Here is a 20,042-nt window from a genome sequence, read left to right as displayed (position 1 = left end):
GACTTGACTTGAACACTGTACAACTGTTTATTATAGATAACAGGCCAGTTTAGTGGAGGGAAGCATGACAATGTGAAATTGTGTTTCTTTATGTAAGTGTGTAATTTCCTCCTTGAGTTGAAGATCAGTCAGAACTCAGTCAACTAAGTCAAACTTTGGATGCACATTCAAAACTACCAAATATTATCCTATATTATAATCAAATGCTGTACTCATAGCTTTAATAACTCAGTGAAGGACAGAATCATGTTCTTTTCACGTCTGGCTTCTTAAATGCAATATTTGAAACATGCATTTTCTGTAAAGTGCTTTGAAATGAATGAACCGAAGAGTTTCCCGTAAACCAGGCGTCATTTACATGCCAGTCATGTGTTGGTCTAAACTCTAAACGAAGAGCTCTCGCCTTCCCTTAATTAAAACCATCCAGCCGTGTTGTGCTCGCGTTACAGCTCATTGTTCGGTCGAACACACGAGCGTGGGAACGCTCCTGAAGTAGGGAAGCGCAACAGACGCCGATTGACTCGGTCGAAGCGATGGAGAGCGTTTGAAGTGATCAGTGAAAGGCTTTAAAACTCAACGAGGATCTGAACAGGATTTTTACTGTGCCAACTTTCTAAATCTGCTCTGTTTTCAGATCGCGGCGTCGTACGGAAACATCATCTGTGTGTTTGAGCCGGTGGAGGTCAGTCCGCAAGGGAAAGCACAGAAAGTGAGTTTCTTCTGGACTAAAGGTGCTCTGTGTTTAAGGTGTTCAATGTGGAACAGTTTCCTGAAAATAGTTTAAATAGTTGAGTGTGCCGTTTGCAACACCAAGGTCATGTGTTCGATTCCCAGGGAATGCATGAACCCACGAACTAATGGACACTGGGGTGTCAGAAGTAATAAGGAAGGAATTATTATGATTTTTTATGTGTGTGAAAGAGTCTCTTCTGCTCACCAAGGCTGCGTTTATTTGACCAAAAATACAGTAAAATAGTGAAATATTATTAGAATGTAAATATTTTCTATGTGAATATACAGTAAAGTGTAATTTATTCCTGTGATCAAAGCTGAATGTTCAGCATCATTACTCCAGTCTTCAGTAGGGTGACCACCTGCTAATAAGCCCAAGGGGGGACAATGGGTATGTTTCTGAGGGACAATGTGGGACACTGCCTGGCACGGCGGTGCCCCACTGGCAGACTCACTGATAGTGGTTTACCCATTTCTAGCACATACCACCTTGCATAGTATTAATAATGCCCTATTCTCCTAAACGTGTAATTTTTGATGTATGCTCATGAATAGGCCAACCAATGTGTGTTTTTTTTCTAAATAAAGACTCATAATATTTTGAACATTCAATGAATTGACAGATGTACTTCCACTTAAGATTTACTATTTAATTTTATTTATTTTTCATTACAATTTATTTACTTTAAATAAATTAATAAATTATAATATAAATGTATAGGATTAACAGGAATTGTAGTTGCTCAACAGCACAGGAACAATTAAAAAAAAGTATTTCAAAAAAAAATACGATTGACGTCGTATTCCCCTCTCTCCATGTCCGATTGAGAAGGACGTTTTGCAAAGGTCACAAAAAGCCCTCTCCGTATCCCCCTCAACACCTTTCAGCCACAAATATTCATTTCCCCATTCTTGTTTCTTTTACTCACACCTGATGGCGTTGCCTCTCAGACAGTCTCTTTCTCGAATTTTTCGAATTGGAAAGCGCGCATCTAAAAGTTCCTTCCTTCCCAGTGTGTCTGGTATGCGCGTGTGTGCGCTGTCATGACAACAACGAAAAAGTTGACAACCTAGTCAGCAGTTCAACTGAGGGGTTTGTGTGGCAACAATAGCGTGCTGAAATGTCAAGTAATGTTCGTTTGTCTGCTTGGGGCTCGAGTATATAGAGCGACCAACTTTTTTTTGAGCAAGCATAGATTATGCGTGACACGGTCTCAATTTGCGTGACGCGTGAATTGGGCTTCAAACGCTGTGCGCGCACGCGCTACGCGGGACGGGTGGTCACCCTAGTCTTCAGTGTCACATGATCCTTCACAAATCACTCTAATATGATGATTTGATAATCAAGAAACATTTATGATTATTATCAGTGTTGAAAACAGTTATTTACATTTTATTTTTCAGGATTCTTTGATGAAAAGAACAGAATTTATTTAAAACAAATCTTTTGTAACATTATTAATGTCTTTACTGCCACTTTTGATCAATTTTATGTGTATTTGCGTAATGAAAATATTAATTTCTAGATCTTACTGACCCCAATCTTTTAAACAGTAATGTATCACGGTTTCCACAAAAATATGAAATTAATTTATTTACTCTCATTTATTTTTGATCAAATGCAGCCTTGGTTTTCTTTCAAAAACATAAAAATCGTACTTATTCCTGACGCCCAGTGCACTCCTTGAATGCAGTACATGAGAGCATCTGACAAATGCATGCGTGTAAAGGATGTTAGCATGTGATGTTTGGTGTTCTGTTCAGCAGAAGCTGAATTATCACTGGCAGAAGAGCGGGCAGTTCGTCCTGCAGTCCGTCGCACAGATCCTGACGTGGCACCCGACCGGTACGTGAGATCTCCCTTACTCCAGTGAAGTTCAGATACTACTGCTCAAGTATTACTCCATTACTAGTAAAAGTTGTAAAGACGATTTTTACTGAAGTAAAAGTACTTGTTTTTAAAAGTACTTGAGTATCAAAAGTAAATGCATTGTTTTATTATTGTTGCATTGTTACAGCACCTCGTGCCTCTGAAGCCGTGAATACACTGGCCAGTCTGTAGGATCTGTGGAATTAAGAGCTTTTAGAATGTTATAAAACCTATAGAAATTAAACAACTGAAGTGACAAAAAACAGAAATCCATAATCATCTAACACTCCTTCCACCCCCACAATAGCAGTACACATCTATGTGTCCATTCATGCTCATTGAATCAAGTGGTCTGTAAATTCAGACTGATCAGAAAAAAAGCTACACAACCACAAACAGCAAAACTCTTTATTTATGGGTCTTGTGAAGAGATTGATTTTTCAAAGTTGGAAACTGGACATTGTCGATGTATGGCTTAGTGAGCATTATTCATATTGAGAAGCCATGATTTATTAACAATGACAAATAGATAGAAAATATGGAAGCCTGTATTAATGACTTGGGAATCTGATAACTTTATACAGTTTTTATACTGCATTATATCTTTGTAACCCTTCATTTATTTACTTAACTAATGGTATCTTGTTATGGTAGGAATTTTTTTCTCTATATTTCCCCCCACACCCTTCCGATGTTACTGCTGCGCTCTGTGTGGAACACCTTTATTTTATGTAAAAAAAACAGCAAAGCAGAAAGACTTATTTTCCATGAAAGCAAAACTTTCAACGCGTTAGTTGTGACAACGATACTGTCTCTCACAGATCACTAGTAGACCGAAATCATACTAATCGCCGAACTTCACGACACGTGACCCTAAGACTGATTACTGATAGGCTGTCTGTCACCTGCAACAATCCAACTAACGCTGTTCTCTTCTCTAACGCTGTTCTCTAACGCTGTTCTCTAACGCTGTTCTCTAACGCTGTTCTCTTCTCTTCTCTAACGCTGTTCTCTTCTCTTCTCTAACGCTGTTCTCTTCTCTTCTCTAACGCTGTTCTCTTCTCTTCTCTAACGCTGTTCTCTAACGCTGTTCTCTTCTCTAACGCTGTTCTCTAACGCTGTTCTCTTCTCTAACGCTGTTCTCTAACGCTGTTCTCTTCTCTAACGCTGTTCTCTAACGCTGTTCTCTTCTCTAACGCTCTTCTCTTCTCTAACGCTGTTCTCTAACGCTGTTCTCTTCTCTTCTCTAACGCTGTTCTCTTCTCTTCTCTAACGCTGTTCTCTAACGCTGTTCTCTTCTCTAACGCTGTTCTCTTCTCTAACGCTGTTCTCTTCTCTAACGCTCTTCTCTTCTCTAACGATGTTCTCTTCTCTAACGCTGTTCTCTTCTCTAACGCTGTTCTCTTCTCTAACGCTCTTCTCTTCTCTAACGCTGTCCTCTTCTCTAACGCTGTCCTCTTCTCTAACGCTGTCCTCTTCTCTAACGCTGTTCTCTAACGCTGTTCTCTAACGCTGTTCTCTAACGCTGTTCTCTAACGCTGTTCTCTTCTCTAACGCTGTTCTCTAACGCTGTTCTCTAACGCTGTTCTCTTCTCTAACGCTGTTCTCTAACGCTGTTCTCTAACGCTCTTCTCTTCTCTAACGCTGTTCTCTTCTCTAACGATGTTCTCTTCTCTAACGCTGTTCTCTTCTCTAACGCTGTTCTCTAACGCTGTTCTCTTCTCTAACGCTGTTCTCTTCTCTAACGCTCTTCTCTTCTCTAACGCTGTTCTCTTCTCTAACGCTGTCCTCTTCTCTAACGATGTTCTCTTCTCTAACGCTGTTCTCTTCTCTAACGCTGTCCTCTTCTCTAACGCTGTCCTCTTCTCTAACGCTGTTCTCTTCGCTAACGCTGTCCTCTTCTCTAACGCTGTCCTCTTCTCTAACGCTGTCCTCTTCTCTAACGCTGTTCTCTAACGCTGTTCTCTAACGCTGTTCTCTTCTCTTCTCTAACGCTGTTCTCTTCTCTTCTCTAACGCTGTTCTCTTCTCTTCTCTAACGCTGTTCTCTAACGCTGTTCTCTTCTCTAACGCTGTTCTCTTCTCTAACGATGTTCTCTTCTCTAACGCTCTTCTCTTCTCTAACGCTGTTCTCTTCTCTAACGATGTTCTCTTCTCTAACGCTGTTCTCTTCTCTTCTCTAACGCTGTTCTCTAACGCTCTTCTCTTCTCTAACGCTCTTCTCTTCTCTAACGCTGTTCTCTTCTCTAACGCTGTTCTCTTCTCTAACGCTGTTCTCTAACGCTGTTCTCTAACGCTGTTCTCTAACGCTGTTCTCTTCTCTAACGCTGTTCTCTTCTCTAACGCTGTCCTCTTCTCTAACGCTGTCCTCTTCTCTAACGCTGTTCTCTAACGCTGTTCTCTTCGCTAACGCTGTTCTCTTCTCTAACGCTGTTCTCTTCTCTAACGCTGTCCTCTTCTCTAACGCTGTCCTCTTCTCTAACGCTGTCCTCTTCTCTAACGCTGTTCTCTAACGCTGTTCTCTAACGCTCTTCTCTTCTCTAACGCTGTTCTCTTCTCTAACGCTGTTCTCTTCTCTAACGCTGTTCTCTAACGCTGTTCTCTAACGCTGTTCTCTTCTCTAACGCTGTTCTCTTCTCTAACGCTGTTCTCTTCTCTAACGCTGTCCTCTTCTCTAACGCTGTCCTCTTCTCTAACGCTGTCCTCTTCGCTAACGCTGTTCTCTTCTCTAACGCTGTCCTCTTCTCTAACGCTGTCCTCTTCTCTAACGCTGTTCTCTAACGCTGTTCTCTAACGCTGTTCTCTTCTCTAACGCTGTTCTCTAACGCTGTTCTCTTCTCTAACGCTGTTCTCTTCTCAAACGCTGTTCTCTTCGCTAACGCTGTTCTCTTCTCTAACGCTGTTCTCTTCTCTAACGATGTTCTCTTCTCTAACGCTGTTCTCTTCTCTAACGCTGTTCTCTTCTCTAACGCTGTCCTCTTCTCTAACGCTGTTCTCTTCTCTAACGCTGTCCTCTTCTCTAACACTGTTCTCTTCGCTAACGCTGTTCTCTTCTCTAACGCTGTTCTCTTCTCTAACGATGTTCTCTTCTCTAACGCTGTTCTCTTCTCTAACGCTGTTCTCTTCTCTAACGCTGTCCTCTTCTCTAACGCTGTCCTCTTCTCTAACGCTGTCCTCTTCTCTAACGCTGTCCTCTTCTCTAACGCTGTTCTCTTCTCTAACGCTGTTCTCTTCGCTAACGCTGTTCTCTTCTCTAACGCTGTTCTCTAACGCTGTTCTCTTCTCTAACGCTCTTCTCTAACGCTGTCCTCTTCTCTAACGCTGTTCTCTTCTCTAACGCTGTTCTCTTCGCTAACGCTGTTCTCTTCTCTAACGCTGTTCTCTTCTCTAACGCTGTCCTCTTCTCTAACGCTGCTGTTCTCTTCTCTAACGCTGTTCTCTTCGCTAACGCTGTTCTCTTCTCTAACGCTGTTCTCTTCTCTAACGATGTTCTCTTCTCTAACGCTGTTCTCTTCGCTAACGCTGTTCTCTTCTCTAACGATGTTCTCTAACGCTGTTTTCTAACTCTCTTCTCTAACGCTGTTCTCTTCTCTAACGCTGTTCTCTTCGCTAACGCTGTTCTCTTCTCTAACGATGTTCTCTAACGCTGTTTTCTAACTCTCTTCTCTAACGTTGTTCTCTAACGCTGTTCTCTTCTCTAACGTTGTTCTCTAACGCTGTTCTCTAATGCTGTTCTCTTCTCTAACATTGTTCTCTAACGTTGTTGTCTAACGCTGTTCTCTAACGCTGTTCTCTTCTCTAACGCTGTTCTCTTCTCTAACGTTGTTGTCTAACGCTGTTCTCTAACGCTGTTCTCTTCTCTAACGCTGTTCTCTTTAACGCTGTTCTCTAACGCTGTTCTCTTCTCTAACGCTGTTCTCTTCTCTAACGCTGTTCTCTAACGCTGTTCTCTAACGCTGTTCTCTAACGCTGTTCTCTTCTCTAACGCTGTTCTCTAACGCTGTTCTGTTCTCTAACGCTGTTCTGTTCTCTAACGCTGTTCTCTTCTCTAACATTGTTCTCTAACGTTGTTGTCTAACGCTGTTCTCTAACGCTGTTCTCTAACGCTGTTCTGTTCTCTAACGCTGTTCTCTTCTCTAACGTTGTTCTCTAACGTTGTTGTCTAACGCTGTTCTCTAACGCTGTTCTCTTCTCTAACGCTGTTCTCTTTAACGCTGTTCTCTAACGCTGTTCTCTAACGCTGTTCTGTTCTCTAACGCTGTTCTCTTCTCTAACATTGTTCTCTAACGTTGTTGTCTAACGCTGTTCTCTAACGCTGTTCTGTTCTCTAACGCTGTTCTCTTCTCTAACATTGTTCTCTAACGTTGTTGTCTAACGCTGTTCTCTAACGCTGTTCTCTTCTCTAACGCTGTTCTCTAACGCTGTTCTCTTCTCTAACGCTGTTCTCTAACGCTGTTCTGTTCTCTAACGCTGTTCTCTAACGCTGTTCTCTTCTCTAACGCTGTTCTCTTCTCTAACGCTGTTCTCTAACGCTGTCCTCTTCTCTAACGCTGTTCTCTAACGCTGTTCTGTTCTCTAACGCTGTTCTCTTCTCTAACATTGTTCTCTAACGTTGTTGTCTAACGCTGTTCTCTAACGCTGTTCTCTTCTCTAACGCTGTTCTCTAACGCTGTTCTCTTCTCTAACGCTGTTCTCTAACGCTGTTCTCTAACGCTGTTCTGTTCTCTAACGCTGTTCTGTTCTCTAACGCTGTTCTCTTCTCTAACGCTGTTCTCTTCTCTAACGCTGTTCTCTAATGCTGTTCTCTTCTCTAACGCTGTTCTCTAACGCTGTTCTCTAACGCTGTTCTGTTCTCTAACGCTGTTCTCTTCTCTAACGCTGTTCTCTAACGCTGTTCTCTAACGCTGTTCTCTTCTCTAATGCTGTTCTCTTCTCTAACATTGTTCTCTAACGTTGTTGTCTAACGCTGTTCTCTAACGCTGTTCTCTTCTCTAACGCTGTTCTCTAACGCTGTTCTCTTCTCTAACGCTGTTCTCTAACGCTGTTCTCTAACGCTGTTCTGTTCTCTAACGCTGTTCTCTAACGCTGTTCTCTTCTCTAACGCTGTTCTCTAACGCTGTTCTGTTCTCTAACGCTGTTCTCTTCTCTAACGCTGTTCTCTAACGCTGTTCTCTTCTCTAACGCTGTTCTCTTCTCTAACGCTGTTCTCTAACGCTGTTCTCTAACGCTGTTCTCTAACGCTGTTCTGTTCTCTAACGCTGTTCTCTTCTCTAACGCTGTTCTCTTCTCTAACGCTGTTCTCTTCTCTAACGCTGTTCTCTAACGCTGTTCTCTTCTCTAACGCTGTTCTCTTCTCTAACGCTGTTCTCTTCTCTAACGCTGTTCTCTAACGCTGTTCTCTAACGCTGTTCTCTTCTCTAACGCTGTTCTCTTCTCTAACGCTGTTCTCTTCTCTAACGCTGTCCTCTTCTCTAACGCTGTTCTCTAACGCTGTTCTGTTCTCTAACGCTGTTCTCTTCTCTAACATTGTTCTCTAACGTTGTTGTCTAACGCTGTTCTCTAACGCTGTTCTCTTCTCTAACGCTGTTCTCTTCTCTAACGCTGTTCTCTAACGCTGTTCTCTAACGCTGTTCTCTAACGCTGTTCTCTAACGCTGTTCTGTTCTCTAACGCTGTTCTCTAACGCTGTTCTCTTCTCTAACGCTGTTCTCTAACGCTGTTCTCTTCTCTAACGCTGTTCTCTAACGCTGTTCTCTAACGCTGTTCTCTTCTCTAACGCTGTTCTCTAACGCTGTTCTCTTCTCTAACGCTGTTCTCTAACGCTGTTCTCTAACGCTGTTCTGTTCTCTAACGCTGTTCTGTTCTCTAACGCTGTTCTCTTCTCTAACGCTGTTCTCTAACGCTGTTCTCTTCTCTAACGCTGTTCTCTAATGCTGTTCTCTTCTCTAACGCTGTTCTCTAACGCTGTTCTCTAACGCGGTTCTCCTCAGGTACGTGTCTCCTGACGGGCTCGGCGTGTCTTCAGCTGTGGTGTAACGTGTGTCTCAGTGCAGATCCTGAAGATGAGGCCGTGGGTCCTCAGCGCTCCTGGAGAAGCATATGGCAATGCAAGTCAGTGTCCGTCCTTCACGTCACTCTGAGTTTCTCTGAATACACTCGAACCGCTCCAGTAAAATCTCTCTGGATGTTACAGGTCCGCCGCTTCGACTCACTTCATCAAGTTTTCCCCTGACGGAGAGTTTTTTGCGACTGCAGGACAGGTTTGTGCTTGTACATGTGTGATATGTGCACTTAATGACTCCATATTTTCCGGGATTTTGTCAATAATGATTATTAGACAATATGGTAACACTTTACAATAAGGTTTCCTTAGTTTACATTTGTTAACTACATTAGTTAACATGAAATAAGAATGAACTGCACTTCTACAGCATTTATTAATCTTAGTTGATGTTAGTTTCTACATTTACTAATTCATTATTAAAATCAAAAGTTGTATTTGTTAACATTAGTTAATGTCCCAATGATTTTCATATATTTGTTATTTGCGCTCATTGCTCAGAGATGAACAACAGTTTCACTAGCTGCGTTTCCATTACAGATTTGCGCAAAACTTTTGCAATATTTTCTTAATGTCAATAAAAAACTATTGCGAAATGACGCCGTTTCCATTAACTGATGTTATGTGACTAAAACATCATTTTTTCCTCTCGTGGAAAACAAGTTATGGCAACGGATGTTGGTAGGTTTACGTTTCCATTGGGCCTGTTTTCAGTTCGCAATTTCAGTTTGCGCAATTTGAAGGGTAACGGAAACACGGCTACTGTGAACGGTTGGTGAAAAAGTGTGCACTTTATTCCAAACCTGAGTGTGTTGTTGCAGGACGACTGTTTGGTGAAAGTATGGTACAGCACCAGCAAATGGCAGGCGGACGTCACCAAACTCTTCACCCCGCTCGACCTGCGCTCTGAGATCAACTTCTCCTTCATTTACCTGGCTCACCCTCGCTCCGTCACCGGCTTCTCCTGGAGGAAGACCAGCAAACACATGCCCAGGTGAGTCCAGTCTCGAAGTCTCGGCCTGAAGACGCTTACACGTGTCCTAACCAGACACGATGCGATTCCAGCGACAAGCAATTTGCCTGTCCACACCAGAAGCGAAGCGAGATGCGTCATAATCAATCAAAACCCACAGCCAATCAGAACAGCGTGTGGGCGGACTTTCCACACTATTGTGTGTGGAATTATCATTGCTACACTTTGTGTTTGTTGTTCCAGCACGACATCGCAGAAAAATAAGGTGCGTTCAAGTCATCTCGTTTAGACCGTATTTACGAGTTAAACGCACTAGAACGCACTTGAACGCCACCACAATGCCGTAAATACGAGTGGGGAGCTCAGGATTTTCTCTAAGCCCCGATCTTTACGAGTTGTGGGCGTGTCACTGAGAAACATGGCGGAATACCACAATACTTAAAGGTATAGCGGAGGATTTTCTTTTTCCGGGTGGATCATCAAGACTATTGGTCCTCCTAAGTGTCAATCATTCTGGTGATATGTTTACGTAAGGCCGTCGTACGTACTCATGCACACGATGGCGTGCGCTCAAAACACAGGTTGGGCTTCCCACTGATGCCTCAGTCGCGAAGTTTCTACTTGACAGGTAAAGTTTGGCTATTTGGAGAAATCGATTTAAAATCACTGCTAGTAAAAGTGAATGTAAGCTCTGATTAGCTCGTGCATGCTCTCTCGTGCACACGTTTAATAGGCGTTCCCTCTCGGGAGCAGGTAGAGTGCAGCACATGTGCTTTTTTTCAAAAAGTGGAGAGGGCGGTTCTTTTCTAACATTCGGGAAAATCCTCCGCTATACCTTTAAAGGTATTTAGCAGTGATCCCAGTAGGGATGGGACGATTACCGGTTTCACTATAAACCATGATAAAATTATCGTTTAAAATTGAATTATCATTAAAACCGTGTTTGATTATCTCGATTTTAATAACTCACTGTAAATCCTGTCCAGCAACAGTCTGACGCAGGCGCAGCGCGCAATGTTGTTGTTTTTTTATTCGAGAAGCAATGGCGGAAGGCAGATTAATGTTTTAAATCTTACATGATCACAAAAATATTATCAAACTCAGTAAACAATAAATCAACTCTGATTTCATTTTCAATACAATCGAAAACGGAGACGCAAGACGGCAAGTTGTATTTGAATGAAACGAGAGAGCGCGTGCGAGTCCGTTGTGACGCATGTGCGCTGTGTTATAATGCGTTGCTATTGACGACGGTCATTATAAGGAAGGAAATGCCACAGAATATAATCTTGCTTAAAAAAGTGCATAGAGCTGCTTGTTTTATTTGTTGTTTGTTGATTTTCAAATATTTAACTATATATAATATGACTTGTTGAAATGTTTTCAGTGTGAGCATCAGTTATTTTTTAACACTTTCATCTCGTTTTAACAAAACCGTGATAATATTGATAATCACGATAATTTTGATCACTATTATCGTGATATGAAATTTTCATACCGTCCCATCCCTAGATCCCAGCCTCTTCCCAGGAGGACTTGAACGCACCAATAGAAAGCGTTTCTAAAATAGAATCGTCGCGTGTCGTGTTGTGGCAAATTCAAAGTCTTTTTGGTCCGGGTAGGACGCTCTCAGAGTCGAAGTTCCAGGTCTCAGGAGAATTTACTTCATCGAACAAGCAATAAAGTGAGATGCCAGCTGGCCATCTAAACTTACCATTTCCAGACTTCATGTCTTATACCTTTTTTCTTATCGTTAGGTACCCAATGGGCATCCTCCTCTTTTCCTCTTTGTGTTATCGCCACCAACATCTCCCTCATCTCTCTCAGGCCTTCTCTCTATTGGTGGAAAATCTCAAACATCTTCTATAACAACCACCTGTTTTCCACCTATACTTTTCACCTGCAAAACCCCTCTGACCTGCTCTGACCTATTTTTCTGTCTGGTACATCAGCTTATAAACTTAAAACACGAGACAAAGAAAATCCCCAATAGTCGCGGCTGGTTAGGACAAAAACTCTGATGGGAAAGATGCCTTTTATCGTGTGTCGCGTCTGATTAGGACACGGTGTGACGCTCTCGCTGACCGCCCGTGTGTGTGTGTGTTCCTCCAGAGGAGTGGTGTGTAACGTGCTGCTGACCTGCTGCAAGGACAGTGTGTGTCGACTGTGGTCCGAAACGCTTCTGCCCAGCGACTGCCTGCTGTCCGGACTCAGACACAACGACAAGACAAACAACATGAAGAAGTCCTCCAGCAACACCCTGAACCAGAGCCCGATGGAGGTGAGCGAGCAGAAGGCTGTGTGTTTACTAGTGGTGCAGCGGACAACTCACGGTTCGGATTATTTACGGGTTTTGAGCCACGGATCGGATAATTTTTTTGGATCAGTGACTTTGCTGTTCATTTATCACTTAAAGCTCACTTGAAGTTCTTCGATATCACAGCAAAACCTACTAGCCTAACTGATAAAGTTCAAACATTATTAAAAACAAGTGAACAGTCAGTGATAAAATAAGAACAAATACACAAGCCGAGATGAACACTAAATAACAAAGTTAAAGTCTAACAGTAGTGTTCAGATACAGAAATGAATAATTAAGCCTAAATGTAAAATAACACTATTTGTTCACTGTAGAAATGAAACATAGTTTCATCTTTGTTAAAGCTGTATTTAGTTGTTTTATTAACATTAATGACAGACGACAGCACATGTTAATCACATGCAGCGCTAGAGTTCACTGATGATCTGCGGCTCCTCTGTTCACAGCTGAAGCTGAAGCGCTCGTGGAGAGAGGAGGTGAGGAGCTTATCTCAGCTCTCGTACACCGGCCCTCTTCCACAGCAGCAGAACAAACACTACTCACACCGCGCCAACATCACGCACGCCAACGCCCTGTGCCACTTCCACATCGCTGCCAGCATTAACCCCGCCACAGGTAACGTGACCTTTAGTGATGCTTTCTGAAACTCACATGACTGGAGACTGTACAGAGATGATGGTGAACTCACACTCACTTGGCCTGAACCATCAGGTATATGTAATAGTAAATGGTTTACTAAGCATGAGTTGATGAAAAGCTATACACTCCCAGTCAAAAGTTTTGGATCGGTCAGATTTTTAATGTTTTTAAAAGAGTCTCTTCTGCTCACCAAGGCTGCGTTTATTTGATTGAAAATACACAAAAAACAGTAATATTGTGAAATATTATTATAATGTAAATCAGCTGTTTTCTATGTAACACTGATAATAATCCTAAATGTTTCTTGAGCATCAAATCATCATATGAGAGTGATATGTGAAGGATCATGTGACACTGAAGACTGGAGTAATGATGCTGAACATTCAGCTTTGATCACAGGAATAAATTACATTTTAAAATATATTAAAATAGAAAACTGTTATTTTAAATTGTAATAATATTTAACAATATTACTGTTTTTTGTTTAAAAATAAAAATAAAACGCAGCCTTGGTGAGCAGAAGAGACTCTTTTAAAAACATAAAAAATCGTACTGATCCCAAACTTTTCTGCTGTCGCTCTCGACTCTCCTCTCTCACTGTAACTCTTCCAAACCTGTTGTCAAAACACCTGCGAGACCCACAGGCCTGTGTGTGTGTGTGTGTGTGTGTGTGTGTGTGCAGACATCCCTCTGCTGCCCTCCATCTCCTCCATGAACGGCTCGGATGAGGAGGAACCGGGCGGCTCGTTCACCGTCCACTGGCTCAACAACAAAGAGCTGCACCTGACGCTGAGCATGGAGGTGTTTCTGCAGCAGCTCAGGAGCCGAGACGAGCAGAACGGACCCGCAGAGGCTCACGGTACTGTCACATCAGTGCATTAGAGACTGATTCACCATATTAACATGTGAGAGTGGCAAAACACTGGGAAAGATGAGGGAGAACAGGGTCATGCCATCCGTCCAGTGCGTTTACTAGTGGTGTAACGGATCACAAAACTCACGGTTCGAATCATTTACGAATTTTGAGCCACGGATCGGATCATTTTCTCTCTCGGCGTGGGTGAGAGATTTAACATTTAAAGTCCAAATGTCCAAATGATAAACTTACACTCTATAATGGTTAAATTCAGCAGTTAATCCACGAATCACATGCGTGCCGAGCCGTGGGGTCCGGTCCGTACGCATCACGGATCCACTGTTTCACCCCTGGTGTTTACATCGGTACACAATGGAAATGTAGCGCATTGGCTCTAAAAAAGGCGTTCTGTGTGATGTGTGTTATGAAATGACTCGTACTGGGAACTGAGATTTAGGTCACACTAGAGCTCTAGATGTTCATAAACGGATATTGCGTGGGGTAAAAAGCTGTTGTTGTGCGACATTTGTACACTAATAAGCCTGTGAGGATTCGCATGCATCAAAAATGCTTTTCTTACTTAGTATTTTTGTCTTGTTTCCAGTCCAAATATCTACAAATTCTTAAATCAAGATGCATTTACTAGATGAGTAAAATTTCTGAGGAAATCAATCAAAATGATCTGCTAATGGGGTCAGAAAAATAATGTTAATTCTAACAGAAACAAGACTATTTTTCTGACCCCATTCGCAGATTGATTGATTTCCTCAGAAAACAAGACGTAATATTTTATGGCATTTTACTCATCTAGTAAATGCATCTTGATTTAAAGGTGCAGTGTGTAATATTCAGGAGGATCTGTGGTCAGAAATGCAGTATCAGACACATAACTGTGTTCTCAGTGGTGTATAAAGATCTTACATAATGAACCGTTGTGTGTTTATTAGCTTAGAATGAGGCGTTTCTCTCTACACACACCGCGGGTCCGCTTACATCCACATGTTTCTACGGTGGCCCTGAACGGACAAACGTGTTTCGTCACTATGTTGTTCTTCGTGTAAAGAAGCTTCAGCTAAAGTCAGCGAATAAAACACTGACACAATGATGAGCAAGTCACAATAACATTCGCAATAACATCGTTTTACTGAATAATTAAGTAAACATCATTTCTTACTTCATCTTTGTAAAGAAACCTCATTGTTTAACTGGCTACTCTCTGCTGTCTCAGACGACGACATCACTTCCTGTCGGCCACCGTAACTTCTGTTGGGTGCAGTTCACAACCTCACCACTAGATGCGCTGAAATGTACACACTGAACCTTTTAGAATTTTTTTAGATATTTGGACTGTAAACAAGACAGAAATGCTAAGCATTGTTTGCAGTGTGTGAAGGCTCTCTCTGTTGTGAGCAGATGTGGATGAGGAGGGCCGCAGCGCGTACGGTGTCGCTGTGGATCATCAGGTGGATGTTCTGCTGGGAGACTGGACCCGAGGAGCCGATATGCTGTTCAGCATTCACCCGATGGACGGCTCGCTGCTGGTGTGGCACGTCGACTGGCTGGACGAGTACCAGCCGGGCATGTTCCGACAGGCACAGGTACAACCACAGCTTCCTCACGGCGTGTAAGATCCTGTTAGTTTGGTTTGCATCACCGAATCATTTCCTGCTATCACTGTAAAGCTGCTTTGAAACCATCTTGTATAAAGCGCCTTATAAATAAAGGTGGCTTGACTTGACTCACTGAGTTCATTGTCTGTTTCAGGTGTCCTTCGTGTCCAGAATTCCCGTGGCCTTCCCCACCGGTGACGCCAACTCGCTCAGCCGCAGCGTGGTCATGTACGCCTGCAACAAGAACGTGGACCTGGCGATCCAGCACGGGCGTCAGCGGCCCGCGGGTCTCACACACTCGTCCTCGGCGCTAATCAGTCAGAGCAAACCGTCGTCCAACAGCCTGCGCCTCAGCATCTTCACCCCCAGCGTCCTGATGATCTCCAAACACGCCGACGGATCCCTCAACCAGTGGGCCGTCAGCTTCGCCGAGGACTCGGGCTTCTCCACGGTGCTCAGCGTGTCCCATCAGTCCCGATACTGTGGCCATCGCTTCCACCTGAACGATCTGGCCTGCCACTCGCTGCTGCCGCTACTGCTAACCACGTCTCACCACAACGCCCTGAGGACACCCGACGCTGATCTGACCCGCCCGCCGGACCCGTCCCGCAGGAGCCGAGTGTCATCCGGAGGCGTCTCCCAGGACCCTAACGCCGTCTACAGCGAGCTGATCCTGTGGCGCGTGGATCCGGTGGGACCGCTGTCGTTCTCGGGAGGCGTGTCGGAGCTAGCAAGGATAAACTCGCTGCACGCGTCGGCCTTCGCTAACGTGGCCTGGCTGCCCGCGCTCATCCCCAGCAACTGCCTCGGTGAGCACGCTTTCATTGGTTAAGCTAGGGGTGGGGTGGGATCGATTCACAAATGAAAATTTTAATTAGCCCATGGTTTACTCACCCTCAAGCCATCCTAGGTGTATATGACATTCTTCTTTCAGACGAACACACGGATAGATGGATAGATGCATGATAAAAGTGCATCTATCCATCATAAAAGTGCATCTGTCCATCATAAAAGTGCATCTGTCCATCATAAAAGTGCATCTATCCATCATAAAAGTGCATCTGTCCATCATAAAGTGCATCTGTCCATCATAAAAGTGCATCTATCATCATAAAAGTGCATCTATCATCATAAAAGTGCATCATATCATCATAAAAGTGCATCTGTCCATCATAAAAGTGCATCTATCCATCATAAAAGTGCATCTATCCATCATAAAAGTGCATCATATCCATCATAAAAGTGCATCTATCCATCATAAAAGTGCATCTGTCCATCATAAAAGTGCATCTGTCCATCATAAAAGTGCATCTGTCCATCATAAAAGTGCATCATATCCATCATAAAAGTGCATCTATCATCATAAAAGTGCATCATATCATCATAAAAGTGCATCTGTCCATCATAAAAGTGCATCTATCATCATAAAAGTGCATCATATCATCATAAAAGTGCATCTGTCCATCATAAAAGTGCATCTGTCCATCATAAAAGTGCATCTATCATCATAAAAGTGCATCATATCATCATAAAAGTGCATCTGTCCATCATAAAAGTGCATCTGTCCATCATAAAAGTGCATCATATCCATCATAAAAGTGCATCTATCCATCATAAAAGTGCATCTGTCCATCATAAAAGTGCATCTGTCCATCATAAAAGTGCATCTGTCCATCATAAAAGTGCATCATATCCATCATAAAAGTGCATCATATCATCATAAAAGTGCATCTGTCCATCATAAAAGTGCATCTATCATCATAAAAGTGCATCATATCATCATAAAAGTGCATCTGTCCATCATAAAAGTGCATCTATCCATCATAAAAGTGCATCTATCATCATAAAAGTGCATCATATCATCATAAAAGTGCATCTGTCCATCATAAAAGTGCATCTGTCCATCATAAAAGTGCATCATATCCATCATAAAAGTGCATCTATCCATCATAAAAGTGCATCTGTCCATCATAAAAGTGCATCTATCCATCATAAAAGTGCATCTGTCCATCATAAAAGTGCATCTGTCCATCATAAAAGTGCATCTGTCCATCATAAAAGTGCAACCCAGATCCAGATGATAATCACTTCCTTGTATAGATATGTCTGTCGACTTGATGCTCACTTGTAAGGGTGCGTGCGTAAAAGACGTGCGTGAGCGGCGAATATGAACGCTGATAAACAGGCTAGATTAAATTAACGCAGTTATGAGGTGCTTATAACTATATATGAGGTATATAACTCCCGCTCGATTGGGACTAACAGCTGCTGTTCGATTCTCTATTTTGAATTCAATTTCAATTCCAATTTGATATCGATATATGATATCGAGAATAAATTTTGAATCGAATTGTGACCCCAAGAATCGTTTTGAATCGAATCGGAGGATTTTAAAAGATTCCCACCCCTAATAAAAGCAAAATTCACTGCGGAAACCTTTGCAGCTTCTTCTAGAATTCTGATTAGTTCAGCCTGACAGTTTCAAGTAAAAAAAAAAAGAGAGCAAGAGTATGAAACAGGGAAAAGCACTCTGTGTGCGGATTATTTGGGATATTTTTGTAGGTTCTATCCTCTAATAAGCGAGCTGGAAACTCATCTCTGCTGTGCCATCAGTCTCAGCTGCATAGAATATTCATAACTGTGTATTCAGCTTATGAATGTTTACTGTGCATCTCTAAAACTTTAATTGATGCACCTTTGCTCTGATTGGATGTTGGATGTTGGTCTATTCATATTTAATTTCTTCCCCATAGGTGTGTATGGAAACTCACCCAGCGCCTGCTTCATTGCCAGTGACGGACACTCGCTGAGACTGTATCAGGCCATCATAGAGGCCAAGAAGCTGCTGAGTGAACTCTCGAACCCCGACATCTCCGTAAGAATGAGCCCGGCTTTTACATCCATGTGTAAAACTGGGCAGTGTTAGAGGAAGAGAGCACTGTAGTGTCTCCTGTGTCCACAAGAGGGCGCAAGCGAGCGCAAGAAGCAAATATAAACCAAATCAAGCGTTGCTTCTTATATTGAAATGAAATGACGTTCACTTTTTAAAGTGCGTTAACTTTTAAAACGATTGTTCTTAAATAAAATATAATTCCCTTAAAGTGCATGCAAGGAAAATAAGGTTACAGTAGTGCATAAACCTGTGTTCGTGACCTGAGAACACACACTTCAACAGAAGCGTAATGAACTACATGAACACACAACAGCAAACTGGCATTCAGAAACACTCACTTCTACTCTCTACATCTACATGTTGATCATCAACACACACACACACACACACACACACACACACACACACACACACACACACACACACACACTCTCTCTCACACGCACTCTCAATCACTCTCTCACACACACGCACTCTCAATCACTCTCACACACACACACACACACTCTCTCACACACACGCACTCTCAATCACTCTCACACACACACACACACACTCTCTCACACACACGCACTCTCAATCACTCTCACACACACACGCACTCTCACACACACACACACACACACACACACACGCACTCTCAATCACTCTCACACACACACACACACACACACACACACACACACACACTCTCTCACACACATGCACTCTCAATCACTCTTACACACACACACTCTCACACACACGCACTCTCAATCACTCTCATACATACACACACACACACACACACACACACACACACACATACACGCACTCTCAATCACTCTCACAGACACACACACACACACACACACACTCACTCACACACACACACACACACACACACACACACACACACACACATTTTCCACATTAACAACGCACCACTGTACGGGATAAGCTACAAAAACAACCCGCGTCAGTGACGTCATCATCATGTCTCGCGCGCCTCTTGATAACAAAGATTGGCATATAGTCCTGCATGTCTCATGTCTTGTTCCTCCAGAAATACGTCAGCGAGGTGTTTAACATCATCAGCCAGCAGTCGACGGCCAGACCAGGCTGCATCATCGAGCTCGACGCCATCACTGACTTTGTACGTATAAGATCCTCTACTGACTGTAACTAACACAAGATTGTCATGTCGTTTCCCACAATGCTCTGCGCTCACCATCTCTCTCACTGCTTGTTCAGCAGGGGAAACAGACGCAGCTGCTGCACGTGTTTGAGGAGGACCTGATCTTGGGAAATGAGAAAATGGACGATAGCCTGCAGGATTCTGGTAGGAGATCATTCTCTCTGGTAGCTCACTGGCTGCGCTTACATGCAACCAAATAACCCGTTAGTGATGGGACTGACGCTCAATCGCACTGAAAGCTTCATGTAAAACACCTTAATCGATCCGATTGAGCTCGATCCCAATGAGACTTCAGTCCGATCGAAAGGGGTTTATTCCTTTTCTAATCCAATAGAGAGAACATGTGAACACTTGATCTGATTGAAAACCGAAACTGAAAGGACTGCGCATGTGCGATGACGTAGAAATAGCGTAATGACGTGGAAATAGCGTATTGACGTAGAAATAGCATATTGACGTGGAAATAGCGTATTGACGTAGAAATAGCGTATTGACGTGGAAATAGCGTATTGACGTAGAAATAGCATATTGACGTAGAAATAGCGTATTGACGTGGAAATAGCGTATTGACGTAGAAATAGCGTATTGACGTAGAAATAGCGTAATGACGTGGAAATAGCGTATTGACGTGGAAATAGCGTAATGACGTGGAAATAGCGTATTGACGTGGAAATGGCGTAATGACAGAAATAGCGTAATGACATAGAAATAGCGTATTGACGTGGAAATGGCGTAATGACAGAAATAGCGTAATGACATAGAAATAGCGTATTGACGTAGAAATAGCGTAATGACGTGGAAATAGCGTATTGACGTGGAAATGGCGTAATGACAGAAATAGCGTAATGACATAGAAATAGCGTATTGACGTAGAAATGGCGTAATGGCGTAGAAATAGCGTATTGACGTAGAA

At 42.8% G+C, this 20,042-nt stretch overlaps 1 protein-coding gene across 5 annotated transcripts in view; it reads left to right on the top strand.

Annotated features, from left to right (window-relative positions):
* Positions 1-20,042, top strand: part of dmxl1 (Dmx like 1) — a 55,948-nt gene that overhangs the window by 4,916 nt on the left and 30,990 nt on the right. For 2 of the 5 annotated variants that reach the window (XM_084389131.1, XM_084389134.1), the window contains exons 4-16: positions 635-709; positions 2,500-2,578; positions 8,591-8,711; positions 8,794-8,860; positions 9,483-9,655; positions 11,747-11,915; positions 12,401-12,569; positions 13,276-13,452; positions 14,863-15,047; positions 15,214-15,868; positions 17,813-17,934; positions 18,998-19,087; positions 19,186-19,273. In XM_084389131.1, coding sequence (XP_084245257.1) covers positions 635-709; positions 2,500-2,578; positions 8,591-8,711; positions 8,794-8,860; positions 9,483-9,655; positions 11,747-11,915; positions 12,401-12,569; positions 13,276-13,452; positions 14,863-15,047; positions 15,214-15,868; positions 17,813-17,934; positions 18,998-19,087; positions 19,186-19,273 — 2,170 coding nt within the window. Of the gene's footprint in view, positions 1-634; positions 710-2,496; positions 2,579-8,590; positions 8,712-8,793; positions 8,861-9,482; positions 9,656-11,746; positions 11,916-12,400; positions 12,570-13,275; positions 13,453-14,862; positions 15,048-15,213; positions 15,869-17,812; positions 17,935-18,997; positions 19,088-19,185; positions 19,274-20,042 lie in introns of all 5 variants that reach the window. The other 3 variants (XM_084389133.1, XM_084389130.1, XM_084389132.1) reach the window with 2 other exon arrangements.

The sequence above is a fragment of the Rutilus rutilus genome, assembly GCF_951802725.1.
Source record: "Rutilus rutilus genome assembly, chromosome: 19".
Lineage (NCBI taxonomy): Eukaryota > Metazoa > Chordata > Actinopteri > Cypriniformes > Leuciscidae > Rutilus > Rutilus rutilus.
Note: the sequence above shows the minus strand (reverse complement) of the source record. Positions and strands in the feature narration are given on the sequence as shown.